The 21,944-nt window shown below is 35.7% G+C and overlaps 1 protein-coding gene across 2 annotated transcripts in view; it reads left to right on the forward strand.

Annotated features, from left to right (window-relative positions):
- The first annotated feature begins 223 nt into the window (after window positions 1–223).
- The window catches only part of Sec16 (endoplasmic reticulum export factor secretory 16), a 592,575-nt gene continuing 570,854 nt past the window's right edge, over window positions 224–21,944 (forward strand). Inside the window, exon 1 of one of the 2 annotated variants that reach the window (XM_090389538.1) lies at window positions 224–322. In XM_090389538.1, coding sequence (XP_090245664.1) covers window positions 320–322 — 3 coding nt within the window. In that variant the 5' untranslated portion in view covers window positions 224–319. Of the gene's footprint in view, window positions 323–348; window positions 634–21,944 lie in introns of those variants that run through there. The other variant, XM_090389539.1, reaches the window with a different exon arrangement.

Genomic DNA, 21,944 nt, shown 5'->3' on the forward strand with positions numbered 1-21,944 from the left:
AGCACTTGTGTCAAAACCTTTCAAGCCTCTTTGACAAAACCTCAACAACATGATTGGTATAGGAAGGTATATTGATACATCACACTGATAGAAATAAACTGAGTTATCTTACACCCGTATTTTAATTAATTAATTTATTATTATTTTTTTTTTGTTTTCTTTGTGTGATTTCAATTTTTTCCCCCTTCCAGCTAACTCTTTATTTTACAGGCTGATCGAAAATGCGTAGTAAACGACGCATTCTGCACTTGCGCTTCTTAAAGTTTTAGCTGCTGAGGACATCTAGGGGGTAATGGTGACCCGTAGTGGAATGTTGTGAATGGTAATTTTGATTTAAAAAGAAAATACATAATCTAATATATATATCGAAGTTAGTAACTTTTTCTTCGTCCCGTGTTTTGTTTCAGCATTGCCAAGATTCCAATTTAACTGCATTATGTTAGTTGTGTTTTTCTTATTTAATTGTGTTAACTGTAATACCTAGTCCTGTACCGCCAGTTCCAGTTACGAAATACACAGGTACTGCCGATTTAAAATCTTACGACACGTCGACATTGGTGACGGAAGTCACATATGTTTATGGTGAAATTTATGTACACAGAGCGATCTTCGACTTCTGATGGGAAAATATAGGTATACAATATGTTTTTTCGCTTTAAATGTTAGAGATAGACATTTGAAGTTCTCTTAATGCAAAGTTAGCGATTGAATTTTTGATTGTGTTATCCTTTTTATTTAATTTTTATTATTTTTTAAGAAGATCGGATTACTTTTTGTTATTATTTTTATTTGTTTCCCCCCCTCCTTTTGGTCAAGTTTGTGGCTTGCGTTAAGCTAATTTTGTTGCCGAATTCTGTGAACTGGCCGTGGTGCACCATCTGAATAGTACACACTGTACTTAAGGTGCTGCTTAAGTAGAACTCAGTATTTGTTCATCTTTATAAGTGTAAGTCAAAATAAAGATACGCAGGAGAGTCTAATGAAATCCAAAATTCGAGAGAAACATTAATTAGGAAATTCTAACTGTTCCATGAATATAATTTGTCAATATGTTACAACAGCTGATTCTGATTCAGAAAGTTTGTGAACAAATAATATTGACAACAAAACCTCTTTCGATCAGAGGCACTAGCCTGTAAACATCTGTTTGTTGTGGTCATGCATATTCAGTAGTTGATATATATCAACTATTAGTATTCACAGTGCATTTTCTATAATGGCATATTTGAAGATAATGAATATACTTATAATACTGATCCAGGGCCAATTGAAAGAAAATATCATGATCTTCAGTAAAGCCCGAGCTAGGCATTAAATTATGAATAACTTTAGTAAGTGAACCCTTTCTTTCATGCACTTAAAAATCATTTTAGGAAGAAATTTTCTTCACACCAATAAATCTCTATATTAAAAATAATGCATACATGTGAAAATACATGTTTTACATACATGTAAAAAGCTATATGCATTAGAGAGTACTGTATGCCTTAATGAAATACCATGACCCCACCTCATGGGATTTACAGTTACCAAGAGTGTATGTCCAAGTACCATTATTATGTGCATCTCTTGAAGTCCTCTCCTTTAATATTTTAATTTGTATACTCCATGAATATTTCAAGTATTCGAGGATGATTGGTGTACTATTGCTATCCTACTTCCTTGCTTCACCTAATTTGGTCTCTGTTTATTAATTATCCTCATATAATACTCTCCCCCCTCCCCATCATATGTATATAATTGTTCTGTCTGCTATCTGTTGGGCTAGCTGTTATTTTTCCAGTAAGATGCTAAATTATTAATAAATTTACCTTTTTACTCAGTAATGAAACCTACACATTTCATTAACAGAAATCTATAGGTTTCTATTTCCCTCTGATAATTTATAATTTTCCCATTTTTTTTTTTTTTTTTCTTTTCTACCACTAGTCTTATCAGTTCATCTGACATCTGTTCAGGTCTAGACCTTGAACCATATTTTTTATTTGGTATAAAAAGCATAGTAGCTTCTATGATTATTTCCTTAAACTTTCTATTTAGAATTTGTAGTTTGTAATATCATCAGTTGGTCTCATTAAAAAGAATTAAAAACTAAGGCCTTTATAGTTACCTTTACAAAAGCAAAATCCCATCCATTTACCTTTGACACTGGTTATATTTTTAGGTAAATCCCACATCAGTTTATTATGTTCATTGCCACCTAATGTTTTCTTTGTTTGGAAATTCTTAATGCATGAAGAGCCACTACTGATAATCATATCAAGAGTACTTACTTATGTCCTGTTGTTTTCTGCCTAACATGCTGTTAGGTAGAAAACAGTCATCCAATAAAGGCACAACATTTCTGTTGTGTGAGTGACCAGCCATTCAAGTTCCATTCAATGTCTCGAAAGTTAAAATCCACAATTGTAAGACATTTTGATTTATTTGGCCATTCTGTTTGTTTGTTTATTTTAGCCATCACAGTCATTTAACTTCTAATATACTCCTACTGTGAGTTTTGTTTTCCTGGTGCTTATGTCAGACCAAACTAACTGAATGTTTTGCTGGTCACCCACATCGGCGCCTCCATAGCCAGGTGGGAAGGAGCAGCAGTGCGTAGCACAGGCTTCTTGATTAGACCGGGGTTCGAGCCCCTCACCACCAAATACGGAGGATGCGGAAAGGTCAGGGAATGACCACCGCATATCCCGGAGCAATATGGCCTTAGTTGCTAATGCTCCTAAAAACCAAATAACAAACAAACAAACAAACATCACCCACATCAGCTGAGTGCACTGCCTCAAATTCAATGTGATTCTGAACCATGAGCATAACCTCTTTCACCCTACTTTTCTTTCTGTTCTTCTGTTGTGGCTGTTTTAATTATGAAGAATTTTTTTTTTTTCAAAGGAGACTATATCATTTTCCCCAACCGTCTTTTTTTTCTGTTTCACCTTGCTTACATCTTGGTTATTTTTCCGTTATTGGATGTTCGGGGTTGACATCCAACTTAGATTTGACTGCTGGGAACAGTGTTTCTTGCCATGAGCTGGTCTGCTCCACATGGCAGGACAGAAATCAAGGGCTGATGGTTTTTTGTATGTCCCCGGACTAAGAGGCCAATCGTACAACACAATGTCCATGACAGTGCTATTACACATTTACACTGCTATGCAGAGGCTTCTACCATGCATGGTTTCTTCACATTCACACAGTAAGTTTTTTCCAATGGTCCAGTACAGTCTACAAAATAAATGTCACATTTATACTAGCCATATTTAAATTCTGAATACCTTATGGTTGAGTATCACTATCTTTCTGATAACCCTAAGATGTCCTCAATTTGATTTGGAGGTATTAAGGTTGGATCTTGAGCATACTGCTAAAAATAATAGATCATTGGAAGTTTGGACATAATATCTTGCTGAAGAAATATTGATTATTTTAAATAAAATTAGAAGGAAAGGAGATAGTGATTTATGATAGAGATTAAGAGAATATGACAAAGCAGATAAAACAGTTCTGCAGTCATCTAGGTTAACTACAGATATACTCCCAAAGTAGTAGTAGAGGCATGTGATGCAAGAAAGCAAGCTTATGTAGCATCAGCCAAAAAAAAACCCATTTCACACATCCATTCCCTCTAAATGTTTGTCCAGTACCTCCTTGAATTTATTTAAGCTATCAATGTCCACAACGACAGATGGAAGTTTATTCCAGCAATCAATTACCTGCTGGCTAAAGCAAATTTCCACACATCTATTCTACAACTGTCTTTCCTCAATTTGAATTTATGCCTCTCAGATTTGTAATCTGAGCAAGAGGAAGAATGCCATCAGAATTGAGCCTGCTCAACCCATTCAAGGCCTTATACACCTCAATCAGATCACCTTGCAGGTGCCTATCTCCAGATGCTGCAATTTACAGAACTTAAGCCTTTTTTGGTAAGAGGACCCCTTCATTCCCCCACACCAATCTTGTAGCCCTTCTCTGTACTCACTCAATCAACTCTACATCCTTCCTAAAATGAGGCCTCCAGACCTCTACACAGTACTCAAGGCGTGGCTTGACCATTGCCTTATACAAAGGGATAATCACCTCCTTTTCCATACTAGCAAAATTCTTGTATATCATTGACAACACCCCATGACCTGCTCTGGCAGACTTTCTGCACTGCTCAGAAAACTTTATATCTGACTGTACAATTACCCTCAGGTCTTTTTCATTCTCTACCACACAGTTGGTATGTTTCTCTGAGGTTACTTCTACCCATATGCAGCACTTTGCATTTGTCAATCTTAAACTTCAGTTGCCACTTCTCAGCCCATCTGCCCAAGTTTTCTAGATCTTGTTGCAGTAGCACACTGCCATTACTATCATTAACACCCCTGCAAACCTTAGTATCATCTACAAACGTGGACATTAAGCCTGATATACCTTCATCAATATCATTGATAAATATACAAAACAGTGTGCCCAACCCCGAATCCTGGGACTCCACTAATAACATTAGTCCACGAAGAGCAGTGTCCATTGATTACTACTCTGTCTTCTCCCACTCAACCGCCCTTTTATCCATTGTAGCAACTTGCCCTTAATACCGTACTGCTGCAATTTGTATAGTAGTCTTCCACACTCAACAATATCAAAAGCTTTCCTAAAATCCATGTACAGCTACTCCCCGACTTACGTATGGATTGCATTCCGCGGAACTCTGCGCAAGTCGGATTTTCCCCATGCTTGTGCAGCACTCGCAGCTGTGCTTGCTGAATTGATTGAATCAAAAAAGAAATGTTCAATGAACATGTAAATAGAATTATTTATTGTATTGATTAAATTTTTTATCTCATGTGCAGGAAAAATTACAAAAGCATGCAATTTAAAAATTATAAAATTACAAAAAAAAGAGAGAAGACAAGCATAACATCAGTAAGTTTTACCTCTCGAGCATCATTGCCAGAATTGACGTCTTCAGCTGAGAAGTATGCCGCTGCGGAGGTTTAGGGCTGGGGAGATTTAAAAGGGGTCGGCTGCTCAACCTTACGAAAGAACATATTGATGGATGACTGGACGGTGGCTTTTTTCTTTTCATCGTAGATTTCTTTGTAGCAAGCAAGCATATCATTCACCCCTGTGTTAACTTTTAAGAATCATTCGCTGTCAGGATCCATCTTCTCAAACTTCTCCATTGCCATCTCTCTGGTGAAGAAGTGTCTCAGTTCCTCCTTTGGTTCATCTTGAGCTTCATCAGCATTTTTTTTGGGACTGTGCACAATGGTATGGCGTACCGGCACCTTTATTAAGAGTGATGTGTGACATTTGGATGTGGTGCACTTCGAAATTTGTAATATTCCGTAATTTTTTTTTCACATGTTTACCTACTATTCAATAAGCTTAAAATTATTTAATTAAATTTGCATTTTTTCCTGTCTATTTTTAAGATATTTTCTATATAAAACTGTATAACCATTTTTATGATTCTAAATTACTCAGTTGGGTCTCTGTTTAACGAAGTCCTTTTATAGCGAATTATTTTGAATTTCCCTTGGAAGTTACATTTAAAATAGTTTCCGTTGAGTGAAGAAAATTTTCATATATCGAACAGATTAAGAGAGAATTAACTCGGTATGCACTGTTCGCATTTCTGACCTTCAGGAAATTAGTGCTGCTGCACGAATTAAGAGAACTAATGCATTCTACAACTTAATGGTACCTTGTTGTAAATCCTATCTGACCACCTGTCCCACATACGGAGGAGTTGCGCTAGTCAAGAGTGAGCAGATCGTGTATTCCCAATGGGTTCTGGTCCATCTTCTACTACAGTGGTGTCCAACCTTTTCCCGTACAGGGGCCATATTCAAAAAAATTCAGTTAGATTTCTTTAGTGTGTTACATTTTCCATATCTTGTCGCATGTAAAAGTAAAATTGAAATATTCGAAAATTTTATTAGGTATAATACACAATTACATTTACTGAACAAAACATTCAACGAGAATATTTTTTTGATAATTAACAAAATTTAAAATGCTATTTTAGTTCACCTTCCTTGCGGGTTGGACACCTTTGTGAATCAACCGTAAGTGCCCAGTTTGAGAATTAGAAAAGTGATTTTCTTTTACACCAACAAATAACCATCTGTTGTTTCACGGAAGTGCGTTATCCACATTTTTCCGTAAAATTTCCTTATATCAGTTTACATGGTTACAGTACCTGAATATCTGAATGACACTGACATTTTTGATAGTTTCAAAAAAAAAAAGAAAGAAAAAATTCAAATGTAAGAACTAGTAGCAATACCGATGACGAGAGAAGGAAAACGAGGACAACGAAGGTTTTAATCCTTCTAAATGTGAATTGTTGGCATTTGTTGAAAGTGAAGTTAGAAAATTGTCAATTAGGTTACAGTTAAATGAAAGGGATGCAATTTGTGGATACCTAATTGATAAGAAGGTTTCAAAAGAATTGAAGCATTTGATGAACACTCTGAGAACGATACCAATTTCATTGAGTGGACGTGAATGAGGATTTTTACAAATGAATCTGATCGCCAGCCCAACCAGCGCTTTGTTGATGACAAAAACAGTTTCTTCATTACTGTTTATTAAAATTGTAGGCCCACTGCTGATCAGCAGTGGGAATACTTTTAAGAATACTTTTCATATCCTTTTAATTTTCAATTTTTCCTGATAGCAAAGAATGAATACTGGCACCTATTTTTTTATAAAAAAAAAAGCACTGTTTCTTTCACTATTGCTGTCTACAAGTCAATAAGTTCTTCATTAGATAATTCCTTCTCTTCCTCCTTTGGCATCAACCTCCAACTGAAGTAGCCCTGCAACCTTTACAATCTTATCTGTAACCTCTTCATATGATTTGTCTTTTTCAAATCCATCGAAGCCTTTTACGTGCTGTGGGCATATTTTCTTCCATGCTCCATTTGAACAGCTTTTAGTAATATCTGCCCAGGCCTTATTAATGTTAAAGGTGGCGTGGTAAATATTGTAAGATTTCCAAAAGTCTCTTAACGTAAAATTTTTCTCATCGTCTACTGCAGACAATGCCCGAGCAAATATTGTGTGTAAATAGTATGCTTTTAAATTCGAAATAACACCCTGATCCATAGGTTGGATAAGTAAAGTAGTGTTTGGCGGTAGAAATATGACTCTCACATTCGAATTGAAATCATCTAGATGCATTGGATATCCAGGAGCATTATATACTAGAAGCAAAATCATGAAAGGAACATCGTTGTCTTTACAATATTTTTCAACCTCGGGAATGAAGCAGCATTTAAACCAATTCTCAAAGAGAGATATTGTTATCCGTGCTCTCTGGTTCGATTGGAAATTCATGGGTAGGGTGGCTTTATTGATGCACTTAAATGCACGAGTATTTCCAGAATGGTACACAAGCAATGGTTTTAATCTGTAATCTCCCACTTCATTAGCCCCAAGCAAGAGCATGGCCCTATCTTTTGAAGCCTTGAAACCTTGCATTGTCTTTTCCTCTTTGGCAACGTATGTTTGATCTGGCATTTCTTTTCAATACAGAGCAGTCTCGTTAACGTTAAAATTTTTCTGTGTTGAATAGCTGCCTTCATCAATAATTTTTTCCAACACATCACAATTTCTCTGCAGCTGCAGAATTGGCACTGACGACTTCATCGTATACTTTAACGTTGTAGAAATCAGCCTGATGCTTGAACCTATTAAACCACCCGTTGCTTGCCAAGAACTTAGCTTGGGGTTCACCATACTTATCTTTAATATCTTTATAAATACTTGTTGCTTTTGCTTGAATGGTCATTAGACTCAGGGGCACTTGCTTCTGAATCTGATTTTCCATCCATATTATTAATAGCTTTTCCATCTTAGATATTAGCACCTTAATGCTGTTTTGTGATCACAGTTGATCACAGTGATCAACTGTGATCAGCAGTTCTCCTGAGTCCAAGGATGCTCTCATAATTATGGCCAAGTTACAGATAATTAGGAGATTATTTGTTAAATTCCGTGTAATTCTGTACCAAGAGCATAACTTCCTTCCCTCTGCCTTTTCTGTTTTTCTGTTGTGGCCGTTTTAATTATGAAACCTTTGATCTTGCAGAATAGGATAAATGTTATGCTATGTTATGTTATGTTATGTTATGTTATGTTATGTTATGTTATGTTATGTTATGTTATGGCAGCGTGTATGCACATAAAGTTTCTGTTAACATCTGTAAGAGGAGGCTGTTGGTACATACGAATTTAACCTTTGTATTACCTTAGATTTCCTGTTTTCTATCATAACAGCAATTCAAAACTTAATCCTTTAGAATCTTAATTTGTAAATTGTAATATTGGTAATTGCAATTGTATTATTGGTAATTGTAATATCCTAAAATATTAAGATTTGTAGCCCTTTCTGTTCCCCCCCCCCCATCAAGGTCTAATGATGGGTATCGGTAAGACACTGAAACGTGACCTTATTAAACAATATTATAATTAATAATATAGTTTCATATTATAATATAAAACTATAAGTGTTATATTATAATAATGTAGTGTCTTAGCCAAACAGCTTAATAAACTATATTATTAATTTCATGTGATATAAGAGTGATATGAATATAATTTAACCCAAGGGTTCACATCTGGGGAGTATGGGCTTGGCACACCCAGGGTCCTGAGCTGGATAACATCATTCTTCTCTTTCTTCTACTTCTCTCTCTCTCTCTCTCTCTCTCTCTCTCTCTCTCTCTCTCAGCATAACTTAATTTTTTTTGACGGCTGCAGCAAAAGCTTTGGGCTTCCTTGCACCATATGCCTATGATAATAATGATAATATAACCTTTATGTTAAAATATTTCATAAAATTTTAAGACACATCAGTGCTTGCTTGCTTCAATATTCACGAGTATTTTTTTATTCCAGTGACCCTATAAAAATCTTGTCAAAGTTGATGTCGAAAAAAAGAAAAGTTGATGCTGAGTGTCACATTTTTAATGAGTAGTGGCCATTTAATTACTTTTTTGCACTGCTCAATGATACTTGCACTTGTCTTATTTGCAGTGAAGCCTTGTTGGTGTTTAAGGAATTTAATGTGAAACGTCACTACACCACAAAACATGCCTCAAATTATGATAAATTTCAAGGAGCTTTGTGGCAGAAAAAACTCTAAGAACTAACCCAAACTTTTCAAAGTCAACAACAGAAGATTAGAATTTTTACTCATAAAAATTTATCTGCAGTTAGAGCTAGTTTTCAAGCCTCCTAAATCATTGCCGAAGAAGGAAGGGCCTTTGCGGATGGAGAATTTGTTTGTGAATTATAATGCGAGTTGAGAAAGTAAAGAATTTTGCATCTGTAAGTTTATCTTCATCAATTGTAACGAGAAGAATTGAAGAGTTAGGAGCCAATGTTCAAAATCAACTCGTAGAAGAAGTTAGCGAATTTACATATTTTTCAATAGAAATTGACGAGAGTGAAGATACAAGCTATACAGTTCAATGACTAATTTATATCTGAGGTATAAATCAAAATTTTGCAGTAACTGAAGAGCTAGTTGCATTAAAAAGCTTGAAAGATACAAAAACAGATAAATATATTTTTGAGTGTGTCAGAAGCAATTGACAGCCTCAAATTGAATTGGGATTTGCTATCAGCAGTTACGACTGATGGTGCTAAAAATATGGTCGGTACTAAAATTGGGTTTTATGGGTCAGCTTCATAAATACCTTGAGGGTAAAAATATTAAACCAATGCAGCTTCATTGTATAATTCACCAGCAGTCTTTGTGCGAAAATTTTCGCACATAGATTAAATCATGTCAACTGTAATATCAACAGTAAATTTTATTTGCAAGACTGGTCTGAATCAGCGGCAATTTAAAAATTTTCTTGAAACAATTGAGGCCGAATACAGTGATTTGTTGTACCACACTGCAGTACAATGGTTGAGTCGTGGTAATGTGTTGAAGCGATTTTTTTTTTGAACTTAGGATCAAAATATTTCTATTTATGAACGAAAAATTGAAACCTGTTCCGGAACTGTCAGATCTCAAATGCTTGTGGAACCTTTCCTTTTTAACAGATTTTTGTGAATGTCTGAATTTTCTTAATATGAAACTACAGGGATGAGACAAACTTGTTAATGAATTGTATTATACTGCCAAAGCATTTGAAACAAAACTGGAGTTATTTAAAAGTCAACTACTTTGGGAAAATTTTTCACATTTTCCATGTTGCAATAATTTATCTAAAAATATTCCTAGTTGTAAAATTTTTCCACTAAAAATTTGTTCAAAATGTTAGTTTGTTGCAGGAAAATTTGGCAGCTAGAGTTTCTGATTTTAAAAATAATTCAAAGGTGTTTGAATTATTTTGAACTGTTTCAAGAGCCATTTGATGTACCCATCAACGATGTTGATGAGAATTTACAATTAGAATTGGTAGATCTTCAGTCTGTACTGAAGGCAATATTTAAAAATGAAAATCTAATTAAATTTTATTCAACATTTATCTGACTCAGATTATCCAAAAATTAAAAATTCTGCAAGAAAGATTACGTCAATTTTTGGAAGTACATGTATACGTGAGCAGATCATTTTCAAAAATGACATTAAAAATACGATCGTGTCTAACTGACCCGCATTTACATGACTTTTTAAGAATTGGAACTAGTACTTTAAAATCTGATATTACAAAACTTAGTCGCACTCTACAACCACATTCATTGCATTAATTATAATTTTGTTGTATTACTAACTGTATTTTTGTGATTAGTACAATAAATAAGTAATAATTAATTTTGTTGTATTACTGACTATTTTTGGTTAGTACAATAAATAAGTAATAATTGAAATTTGATATTAACAAACTGGTATATTTTTTATTACCTATTCATCGATTTATTTTTGAATCTGTAGATATAGGTACGTATAAAATTTGTTTCTCTGCATAACATTAAAGTTATGTAGAGAAGTAGTTTTCAGTAATTAGGAATTTTGTCCAGCCTGCCAAATATTCAAAAAATTCATGTGGCCTGCTTTTCTAAAAGTTTGGGGGACCCCTGCTCTAACCCATTGAATCACATGAAAAGAAACTTTGACAGAATCATGTGATCTTTTGTGAATAAGTTTTTCATCTAGGGAGAAGGAGGTTATATGTATTATATCAGGGGTGGCCAACTTAATTTGTGATGCGATCTACTTTTTTCCTTCAAAATGTGCTGCAATCTACCATCTCAAAAATTTCATTGCACAAGGTTAAAAAAGCTAATCAACACATATTGAAAAATGTTGTTTATAAAATTTAAAATTCAATACAATTCAGAATTCTTATTTTAAATTCATACGTATTTAAAATTTTAATTTATGTAAAGAGATTGTCTTCATTTCATTTGCTAAGCTTTCAAAATCGGGGATATATTATACTGTGATAAGGCCAACTGTAAAGAATCTTCTGTATGCAAGTCCGTAAGAGCACAGCGATTCTTTGTTTGTTTCAAATACGAAAAGGCCGATTCACACAGATATGTGGAACCAAAACAGGAATTTAAAAGTTCACTGCATTTTTTTCCATTTGGGTAATTTTCTCGGCAAACATATTTCCAGAAGTCTTCTTCTGATGACCTGGCTTTTAGGAAGATATCGTTTTGCGATGTAATAATTTCATTTTCAACTAATATTTTCTCCATGTGAAAATTCGCAGCGATTTTTTTTTTTTTTTTTTTTTTCTGCAGTTTGTTTCGTATCTAAGTGGACATTAAATGGATAAGAAATATATTGAGCAATGTCTTCAATTGTTTTTAAATCACTGATTCTGGTTTTCAAAATCGGCCACAACATTCTCAAGTTCAGAAACATATTTCTCACTATTAAATTCAAAAACAGGATATTTTTGCAAATGATCTTGGATATTTGCAAAATGGTCGAATGTTTTTTCTTTGAGATCCTTAGCCATTGCCAAAAATTGATATTTATATGCAGAAATACTACTAATCATGTCGCCCAAATTTTTATTTTTTCCTTGTAATTCCAAATTCAGATCACTTAATTTACTGGTAAAATCTGCCAAAAAAGCCAGATCGTACAACCACTCCGTATCTTGTAGCTGCTGATAATCATCTCCCCTTTGATCAACAAATTTTTTAATTTCATTCAGCAAATTTCGAAATCTCTGAAGAAATTTACTCCGACTCAGCCATCTCACATCTGTGTGTAATATCCGATTTGGTTCTTTTTCATTGAGTTGCATTTTGAAAAGTCTCCTTTGAAGAGATTGTCCTCTGATGGAATTCACGATTTCGAAAGCGATGTCTAACACTTTTAGTATTTAATCCTTTGTTGGCTAACACTTGTTGGTGGATGATACAGTGGTAACTCAAAAAATCTGGAAATTCATCATCCTTTTGGCACAATGCAATGAATCCATTGAGATGCTCCGTCATTGCTTTAGCTCCATCTGTTGTTACTAATACGAGCTAAAATAGTGGTAATTTAATTTCTTTCTTTTAACGAAACCATACCCAGCAGTTCTTCTCTAGTGGCAGAATCATCGAAAAACATACCAACAAAAATGAGCAATTGAGCTGTATCACTGACGTCTGTAGTTTCATCCAGTTGTAAAGAAAAGAACACACAATTAGCAATATCAGCAAGCAATTGTTTGCTCACATTTTTTCGATGCATCACGTCACAGTAATTCGAGATAATTGCAGATCTTGAAGGGCACTTTTAATTTCATTTTTGTTCTTAAAATTTTCAAAAAGAGAATCTGGTATTTCTAAAAATGCTTCTTTGATGAATTGACCATCAGAAAATGATTTGCATTTTTTTGCAAGAAGATGACTCACTTTAAATGATGCTACAGTTACTGCTTTAGATTGTAAATTAGGTGTCATGAAGAAATTTTGTTGCGTGAATAATCTGGATTTAAGTTCTTCTAATTTATTTTTTCTAAGGTCACTTTTCGGTGGAAAATCCAATTGGTATTTACCATGGAGTGCGTTGAAGTGCCTTTCTAAATTTCCTTTTTTTTTGGGTATAGCCACGTAAGCATTGCAAATCAAACAGCAACATTTTTCATTCACCATTACAAAAAAGTATTCTAGTTCCCATTCTCGATGAAAATGATACGTTTTACTCTTTTTCGTAGTATTCATTTTAAATCAAAAGGTATTAAATTAGCATATAAGTACTGTCCAGTTATTAAATCAGCAAAAGCAATGCTTACCGATTAAAACACTAAGTTGCGCAAACAAATATTCTGTCTGAACAGCTAACGTAGGATAATTAATGAAGAGGATTCCCGAATGAGGAAGTTGTTTCCAAAATAACCGGACAAACACACCACCGTTTATTGCTCTGTTTGGTTATATCCTTATAAGAATCAGTTTTGAATGCCTTTGTGATATTTCTCTTAAGCTATTTCTTGGGGGTCACGACCATAAAACAATAAAAACAATTTTCACTTTTCTGTTAGTGCAATCTAATTATGAATGGGTAGTAAACTCAATTTTATTGCATTTGCAATAATACCGACAGCTGGAATTCTGTGGTATTTTACGTTATCATGGTGAAATGTGTTCTTCTTCAATGAAATCTTCAATCATGCAAAAAAAAAAAATATCAAAATCTGCTCTTCATTCCTATTTTTGAAGCTTCGTAAAAAAAAAAAAATAAATAATAATGCACAGGTAGCGAAACCCTCTGTGCAATATAAAATGTTGGTAGTATACCTGACTGCACAAATCGAGGGATGACTGTATATTTAAAATTCGTTGCGATTGACCAAAATTAAAGCCACGATCGACTGGTAGATCACGATCAACTCATTGGCCACTCCTGTATTATATGATTCAGTGGTGAGACTGCATTTGGTATATTGTTTCCTTAAATTTCTCCATTTAAGGAAAGACATTGAGCTTCTTGAAAGGATCCAGATATGGGCAACTTTTCTGGTGAGAATAACAGTGGATGTCCAGAGATTACAAAGATGTGTGTTGTAAACAGACACAGACCTTTTATAATCTCAAACACACACACATATGGAAACTTGCCATCTCAGGGGAATCTGATTGAAATGTATAAAGCACTGAAAGCAGTCATTGACAAATTGAATGACTGAGTTTTCAGTCATTGAATGACTGAGACAGGGGGGGACAAGAAAACTTATTTGGGAAATGAATAGATTAAACCTCAGGAAATTTACATTTGGTTAGCAAATTTTGACTAATAGAATAAACAATCTTCTTAAATAGTTGAGTTTGACTGTGGCGAGGTTTAGGGAAGCTGAATTGGTACATTTTTGGTGTATAATCATATCAGTTATAGAGGGCATAAAAAGAATTTTTTTTTTTTGGTTGATGCACAAAAGCCTATCATCCCTGCATCTTTTGGCCTTTATAATACTTAGTCTGGCACGAAGTGTACAGTTGCATCAGTAATGCACGTGGCATGCTGCTGCTACATTTTCTGTTTAGTGTATTTTAATTTTGATTTCATTTTTACAGTTGATGTATCTACACTTTAAGTTTCAGCACTATGTAGGATGGTAACAAAGAAACTAAAAAACTTCCATTATAGATGAAATCAATCATTCAGGCTGTGGATAATATAACTTGCTTAATGTGTTAGTTATAGAAAAGTGACAAGAAGAAATCTAATTGCTGTTGAATTTTAATTCCTTATAATACATTTGCAGCTTATATGGCAAATAAATTGCAATTTGGAAGCAGCCACCCAACCCCTGCACATAGTCGGGCAATAGGTTGATAACAAGTTAAGTACAGGTAACCTTTGTTATAACACGGTAGTTTGGTTCCTATAAAATCTCGTGAAGTGCGAAACCGTGTTATACGGGACCAAGAACCAATACAAAAAGGGGGATTATGAAGGGTAATAGTGGATCGCTATTAATTTGGACATGATATTCTTTTTCAATACATTTGTTGAGAAAGTTCACATGTTCGTGATGAGGATCTAACAGGATCTAACAAAAATACACCATTTTGTTAACAGATGGTTAACAAAGCTGACAAAAATACACCATTCTAGATTTCCTGTATCTTCTGCTCTCTTTAAAATATCATTAATCTGTGTTTTTTTGCTTTATAGACCTTTGTAATTTCATTGTAGGAACTAAGCATTTTTGAAGCTCTCTTTTGAACTTTGGGCTCCTTTCAGTCGAAGAATCTGAATTCAAAAAATAAGATTCTAATTGGTCGGCTAACCTTATGCCTCTCCGTATACTTTTTAGTTTAGAATTGGGAAGTTCAAATTTTCATCTGTGCTCTCATCCTGTGAATTGATTTGGTTTACCACCGATGCCATATCCACCAAATCTGATTTGCCAGCCTCTTTTTCTACCAGTAATTCTTGAACATCTTCAGTAATCATATCTTTCTTTTTTTTTAGGAGCATTGGCGACTAAGGCTATGTTGCTCTGTGTGTTCAAATTGCATGTGTTCTGAGGTCGATCTTCTATTTTTCTGGATGAAAAACCTGAGTTTCCGGGAGAAAAACCATGCTACCCTTGCCTGAGACCGACTAACTCAGCCGTGCTGTGAAAAAGACCCATAAATTCCTCCCATCATCGACGTGATTCGAACTTAGATCTTTTCCACCCGGTGTGGGGATGACAACAATTCTACCAACTGTGTTACCCACAAGGGCTTCAATAGTCATATCATCAAAACCTTCCCCTCCTGCTGACTTAGCAAGTTCTATTATCACATGGATTCCGTTTTCTGTCAGTTCGACCATATTTCCTGAATGAACTGACTCTGGCCATACATTTTTCCAACATTTAAGTTTTACTTCTTTGAGCGATAAAGTTATGATTCCAATACAGTTGAAATTGAAAAATGTTTCCGGGCCTCCATCACTTCAATTTTCCATCAACTCAATTCGAAATTAATTTTTTTCAAAACCCATTGTAACGATTTTTCATGTAATGAGTTTCAAAGGTAGATATAATGCTTTAATCTAATTAATGAAGTCGTACTAGGTGGTTTAGACCGGGGTTAGGGCCCGTGACCACCAAATACGGAGGATGCGGAAAGGTCAGGGAATGACCACTATATATCCCCGGAGCATTATGGCCTTAGTTGCTAGTGCTCCTAAAACCAAAATAACAACAACAACGTACTTGGTGGTAGGAACGTTACTTCAATCTTTTGGATGGCCTGGCATGTTATCCAACAAAAAATTACATCGAACATAATAGCAGAGTTTTTCCCCACAAAAGCTCAAAAATACTGTGTTATGTGAGGTTGCCACAATTCTCTAATCGTGTTTTACAAGTACCGTGTTGTGTGAGTATTGCCGCACTTTATCAATCGTGTTAGAGCGAAACCGTGTTGTAGAAGTGCCGTGTTATACGGGGGTTGCCTGTATAGCAAATGGGAAGTGCACTTTATCCAGTTATAGACATTCCCCCCCCCCACAGTGCTGAGAAGAACATCCGTGGTGTTTCAGTGCTGATAAAAGAACATTCCTTTAAGTGGGAAACTTATTCATGAACAGGCTGAATGATTGGCTAAGGATCTTAATTATGAAGGGTAATAGTGGATCGCTATTAATTTGGACATGATATTCTTTTTCAATACATTTGTTGAGAAAGTTCACATGTTCGTGATGAGGTCCATAATGAATGGAACAAATTTATTTGAAATTCTTAAAGATCACAGCTCTGATGTATTAAATAAATGAGGAGTTTTTTTTACAAGTATTTGCTTAATAAAGCAGTCACTTCAGGAGGTGATTCTTGTTATGACAATAAGTTATGGCAATAGGGAAGGAAGTTTAACTCTCCTTTTGCCAACTGATTGGAACAGAGAAATTAACTGCTCTGGTGATTGGAAAAATCATTGGAGCCATATTATTATTATTTTTTTTATGATGGAAAACTTCTTTGCAATGTGTTGCAAAACATAAGGCTCAGATAACTGATTTTTTTTAATTTTTGAAACAATTCAATTCAAGTGCTGAAGTTAGAACACATCATGCAGATAAGAAGAAAAATTAAAAGGAAGGAAATAATTTTTATTGATACTTACACTTCAGGCCTAGAACTAAGGAATTGTTTAGAACTTGCGAATAATATATTGTAATAAGTCTTACAGAATTTCAGGATGATTTATAGTGTAGAGTATGAGAATGCGCTTGGAATCAATTTGTTGCAGACACCAAGAACAGCAAGCAAAGCATGGAACGAAGTTACAGAATAGGTATTACATTACATTTATTAATTAAGGTAGTCCCGGCCAACCTACAGGCCGACCGGGCTAGCCGAGTGGGTAAAGTACCTGCCTGGCAACCCAAAGGTCGCGGGTTCGATTCCCGCCTCGGGCTTGGATCAAAGTACTGCAAAAACCTTGGGAGGTGCAATATGGCCACAGAAGCCGATGCGCCAACAACTACCAAATCAATCAATCAATAAAATCAGCCAACCTACAGCAACCACACTGTCATTTACAGGTAATTTAGCAGTATTCCAATATACAAATTACTATTGATTTGATTATCAGTAGTGATTCTTCATGCATTAAGAATCTGCAGATACAGGAACCACTAGGTGGCAGTGATCACAGTGTGCTGAAGTGGGATTTACTCAAGGAGGTAACTACCATCAGGGGTAAAGGGAAGGGTTATTGCTTTCATAAAGGCGACTACGATGGTCTGCGACTGTATTTAAATTCTATACAGTGGGACCAACTGATGATGTTACCAACAGCAAATTCAAAATGGGAAGCATTCAAAGAACTTATCTTGGAAGCTACTAGGCTTTACATACCAACTAAGAAATATTGTTCAAGGTTCAGGCCTAAATGGATGTCAGACGAACTAATGAGACATATGGCAGAGAAGAAAAACGCATGGGATACATATAAATTAACATGTGACACAGAAGCCTATGATAGATATAAGTTGATCTGTAACTAAGTTACAAAGGAGGTTTAGGCAGTCGAAGGCAGATTACGAGAAATCTTTGGCAAGGGAAGCAAAGAAAAACAGCAGGGAGTTCTTTACTTATGTAAACTCTAGAAGGAAGGGGATGAATCAGATTGGTCCACTTGATATCGATGGTTAAACTGTGCATGATCCTGCTCAGGTAGCTAACAAACTAAATCAGTATTTGCATCTACATTCACACATGAGGAGTTATTCAGGAAGGGGAATGCCATAGATGAAGTAAACACTGGCAGTGAGCTAGATGATCTTGTAATAATTGAGAGTAAAGTGGAGGAGAAATTGTTGAAGATAAATACAAGAAAGGCACCTGGAGTGGATGGAATCTATCCAGTTATATTAAAGGAGGCAGCAAAGGAAGTAAGCAATCCATTAACCATAATTATGAGAGTTTCCCTGGACTCAGAGGAGGTACCCACAGTCTGGCGATGTGCAAATGTAACCCCAATTCACAAAGGAGGATCAAAGGCTGACACAAGTAATTATAGACCTGTGAGTTTAACTTCTGTTCCAGGAAAATTAATGGAAGCACTGGTTAAAGAAGCACTGCAGGATCATATTGACAAGAATTCAGTTATAGTTCAGGCACAGCATGGTTTTGTTAAGGCAAGGTCTTGCCTGACCAATTTGATTGGATATGATGTAGTCACAAAAGAATTGGATGCAGGGAATAACTTTAATATTATATATTTGGATCTTAGAAAGGCTTTTGATACTGTTGCACATGGAAGATTGCTGCACAAATTGGAGCAGTGTGGCATTGGTGGCAAATTGTTGCTATGCATAAAGGGATGGTTGAGTGGCAGAAGACAGAGAGTGGTAATTAATGGACACTGCTCATCGTGGACTAATGTTATTAGTGGAGTCCCTCAGGGTTCAGTGTTGGGTCCATTGTTGTTTTCTGTATTTATAAATAATATTGATGATGGTATATCAAGCTTAATGTCCAAGTTTGCAGACGATACAAAGGTTGGCAGGGTTGTTAAGGACGCTATTGACACTATGCTGCTGCAAGAGGATCTGGAAAGGTTGAGCAGATGGGCTGAGAGGTGGCAAATGAAGTTTAACATTGACAAATGTAAAGTACTACATATGGGAAACAGCAACCCCAGAGCAATGTATCAACTCTGTGGTACTACACTGACAGTGGTAGAGAATGAAAAGGACCTGGGGGTAATTGTGCAGGCAGATATGAAGTTCTCTGAGCAGTGCAGACGGGCTGCAAGAGTAGCTCATGGTGTCTTATCAATGATATACAGGAATTTTTCTAGCAGGGATAGGGAGGTGATTATTCCCTTGTATAAGGCAATGGTCAGGCCGCACCTTAAGTACTGTATACAGGTCTGGAGGCCTCATTTCAAGAAGGATGTAGAGCTGCTGGAACGAGTACAGAGAAGGGCAACAAGGTTAGTGAACTGAACGAAGGGTTGCTCTTACGAAGAAAGGCTTAAGTTTTGCAAATTACAGGGTCTGGAGACTGGGCACCGGCGAGGTGATCTGATAGAGGTGTACAAAGCCTTGAATGGTTTGAGCATGCTCAATGCTGATGAGATACTGCCTCTTGCTCGGAATAATCACCTGAGAGGGCATAAATTCAAATTGAGGAAAGACAGATGTAGGATAGATGTGCGGAAATTTGCCTTTAGCCAGCGGGTAGTTGGTTGGTGGAACAGACTTCCATCCCTTGTTGTGGAAGTTGATAGCCTAAATAAATTTAAGGTTCAGCTGGACAGGTATTTCGAACGAACGGAGGGGTAAAGTGGAAGGGTGTTGTGTTTTTTTTTTTTTTTTTTTTTGGCTGATGCTGCATAAGCTTGCTTTCTTGCATCATATGCCTCTGCTAATGCTAATACACCCTCTCCTGTTTGCCCAACTGCAGGGAGGTTAAGACTGCCATGACCAAAACAGATACGAATGAAAAAACTGAAAAAACAAATGAATAATTAACTTACACGAAAATATATACAATGAAATATTAGTCAGAGTCCAAACTCTGGTTTCGCTTATCGCATAGAGCTACATCTTCTTAGAGTCTATCATACCAGAAACTCCGTTTAGGAAAGCCAGCAGCACAAGGAGCTGCTGAGAATAGAAATGCCAGCACAAGAAGCTGGGTTCCAATGAACTCGTGCCTCCGCCAATGCAAAGCCATTCAGAACGATCACACACAATTCTAGTTAATCATGCAGTACACCATACTGCATTACCAAATTACCAATCCAAGGCTTCAGATAAAGAAGTGTCTTTCGCCTGACAAATATAGCAGTTGCAAAGTCCTGGAAAGCCAAAACGTTCTGCTGTTTATCAAGTAGAATCATCTCGCAGCCTTCTGCCATAAGATTGAGATTACTCACCCGAGATACCAATTCAGCTAAGATCGCTATACTCCTCACAGTTGTACCGAATATTCCCATGATTCTCTTTCACCACAATGGCAACTAGATCTTTCAGTGATTACTAAATTGTGCAAATTTGCATTAATTGAGCCATGACTAGTCAATAAGAACGTAGCTTGTAAGTTTGGTGCAAACTATTGAGGCTGCATTTCTTATATCTGGGAAAAATTTTTATGTAATCCGTCCTTTATCACAAACACTCCAGCGCTCCTGCCAGACATTTACAACAGCATCCCAAATTCTTGCCTTCCTGGGATCTGCCCAAATTTTCATCTCTATATTCAGAAAAGAGCCAGGAATGCCACACTGGAGTAAGCTAATGTACAATACACCAAATGCAGATCGATAGGCAGTTTTACCAGTCACCTGCAAAGCTGAGGTCAACACAGTCCTGCATGCCATGCACATTCTAAGTAGCATTACTCTTTGAATTGTTCTGAGCCTCCTGGCTTACTCTGATACTCTGACTTCCATGTTCAAACCAAATTGGTGCACATGCGTTACCATCAGGATAAATACACATTCATATACAGTAACCCCCCGCTATTCGTGGTTTCGCGTATTCGTGATCGCTGATTTAATATAAAATGAAACCTAAAAAAATGTGAATTTTAAAGCATCGTGAATATTTTCTGCCATAAAAAAACATGGGCATGGCTAAAATTATCTTTCCTGGTCAAAACAGAGCTCAGTGGGGAGAGGGGTGACAAAATCGCGAGCGTGGATGTTTCTCGCTAATCCTTGTTCAGTATGTGTTATGCGCTTGTCATGGAAGGCTTCGTTGTTTGATTTTAATTTATATGCTTATAAATTGAATAAATTTATCAATTTATAAATTGATATGCCTACAAAAGTGATAAATCTACCATTTTGCAGTGTAAAACAGACCTTTTTTGAGTGTGTTAATGGAAGAAAGTGACTTTATTGTGGACAAGTTCTTTCTAACCCGTACAAAAATATGGCTACGAATAACAAGGGAAATGTGAGAAGATCAAAGAAGGTGATGACATTAGCGAATAAAATTGAGTTATTAGACAAAATTTCTAATGGTGAAAGTGTCTCCTCAGTGGCAAAACATTATAAAATCAATGAGTCAACGGTATGCTCAATCAAAAAATTGGAAGAAAAAATCCGCCGTAGTGTCCGTGAAAACGTGCTAATTGCTTCAAAAATTTGCTCTGTAACTCGTGATGTTAAATTAGAAAAAATGGAAAAAGCTTTAAATCTGTGGATAGAAGACCGAACTCAAAATAAAATTCCGTTAAGTTCACTCATCATTCGTGAAAAAGCAAAACTCCTTTATCAACACTTTAGCGAAACTGGTGATAGCACTGGCGGGATAAGTTTTTTTTTAGCTAGCAAAGGCGCTGGTTTGAAAAATTTGTTTGAAATTTCTAATAAATATTACATTTAATATTAAATTGTTTCTTATTTTCATTTCGATGCCATATGCTTGCATTTCACTATGTACTGTCTATGTACATAGTCATATTATTAAGGTACATATAATACATACATAGACAAAATTTTAGACTAGTTTTTCTTATATATTACATATTTTGGAACGGAACCCCTTTATTACTATGGGAGCCATAACTCAGTATTTGCGT

The sequence above is a fragment of the Mastigoproctus giganteus genome, chromosome 2, assembly GCF_048544385.1.
Source record: "Mastigoproctus giganteus isolate SK-2022 chromosome 2, ASM4854438v1, whole genome shotgun sequence".
NCBI classification, from domain to species: domain Eukaryota; kingdom Metazoa; phylum Arthropoda; class Arachnida; order Uropygi; family Thelyphonidae; genus Mastigoproctus; species Mastigoproctus giganteus.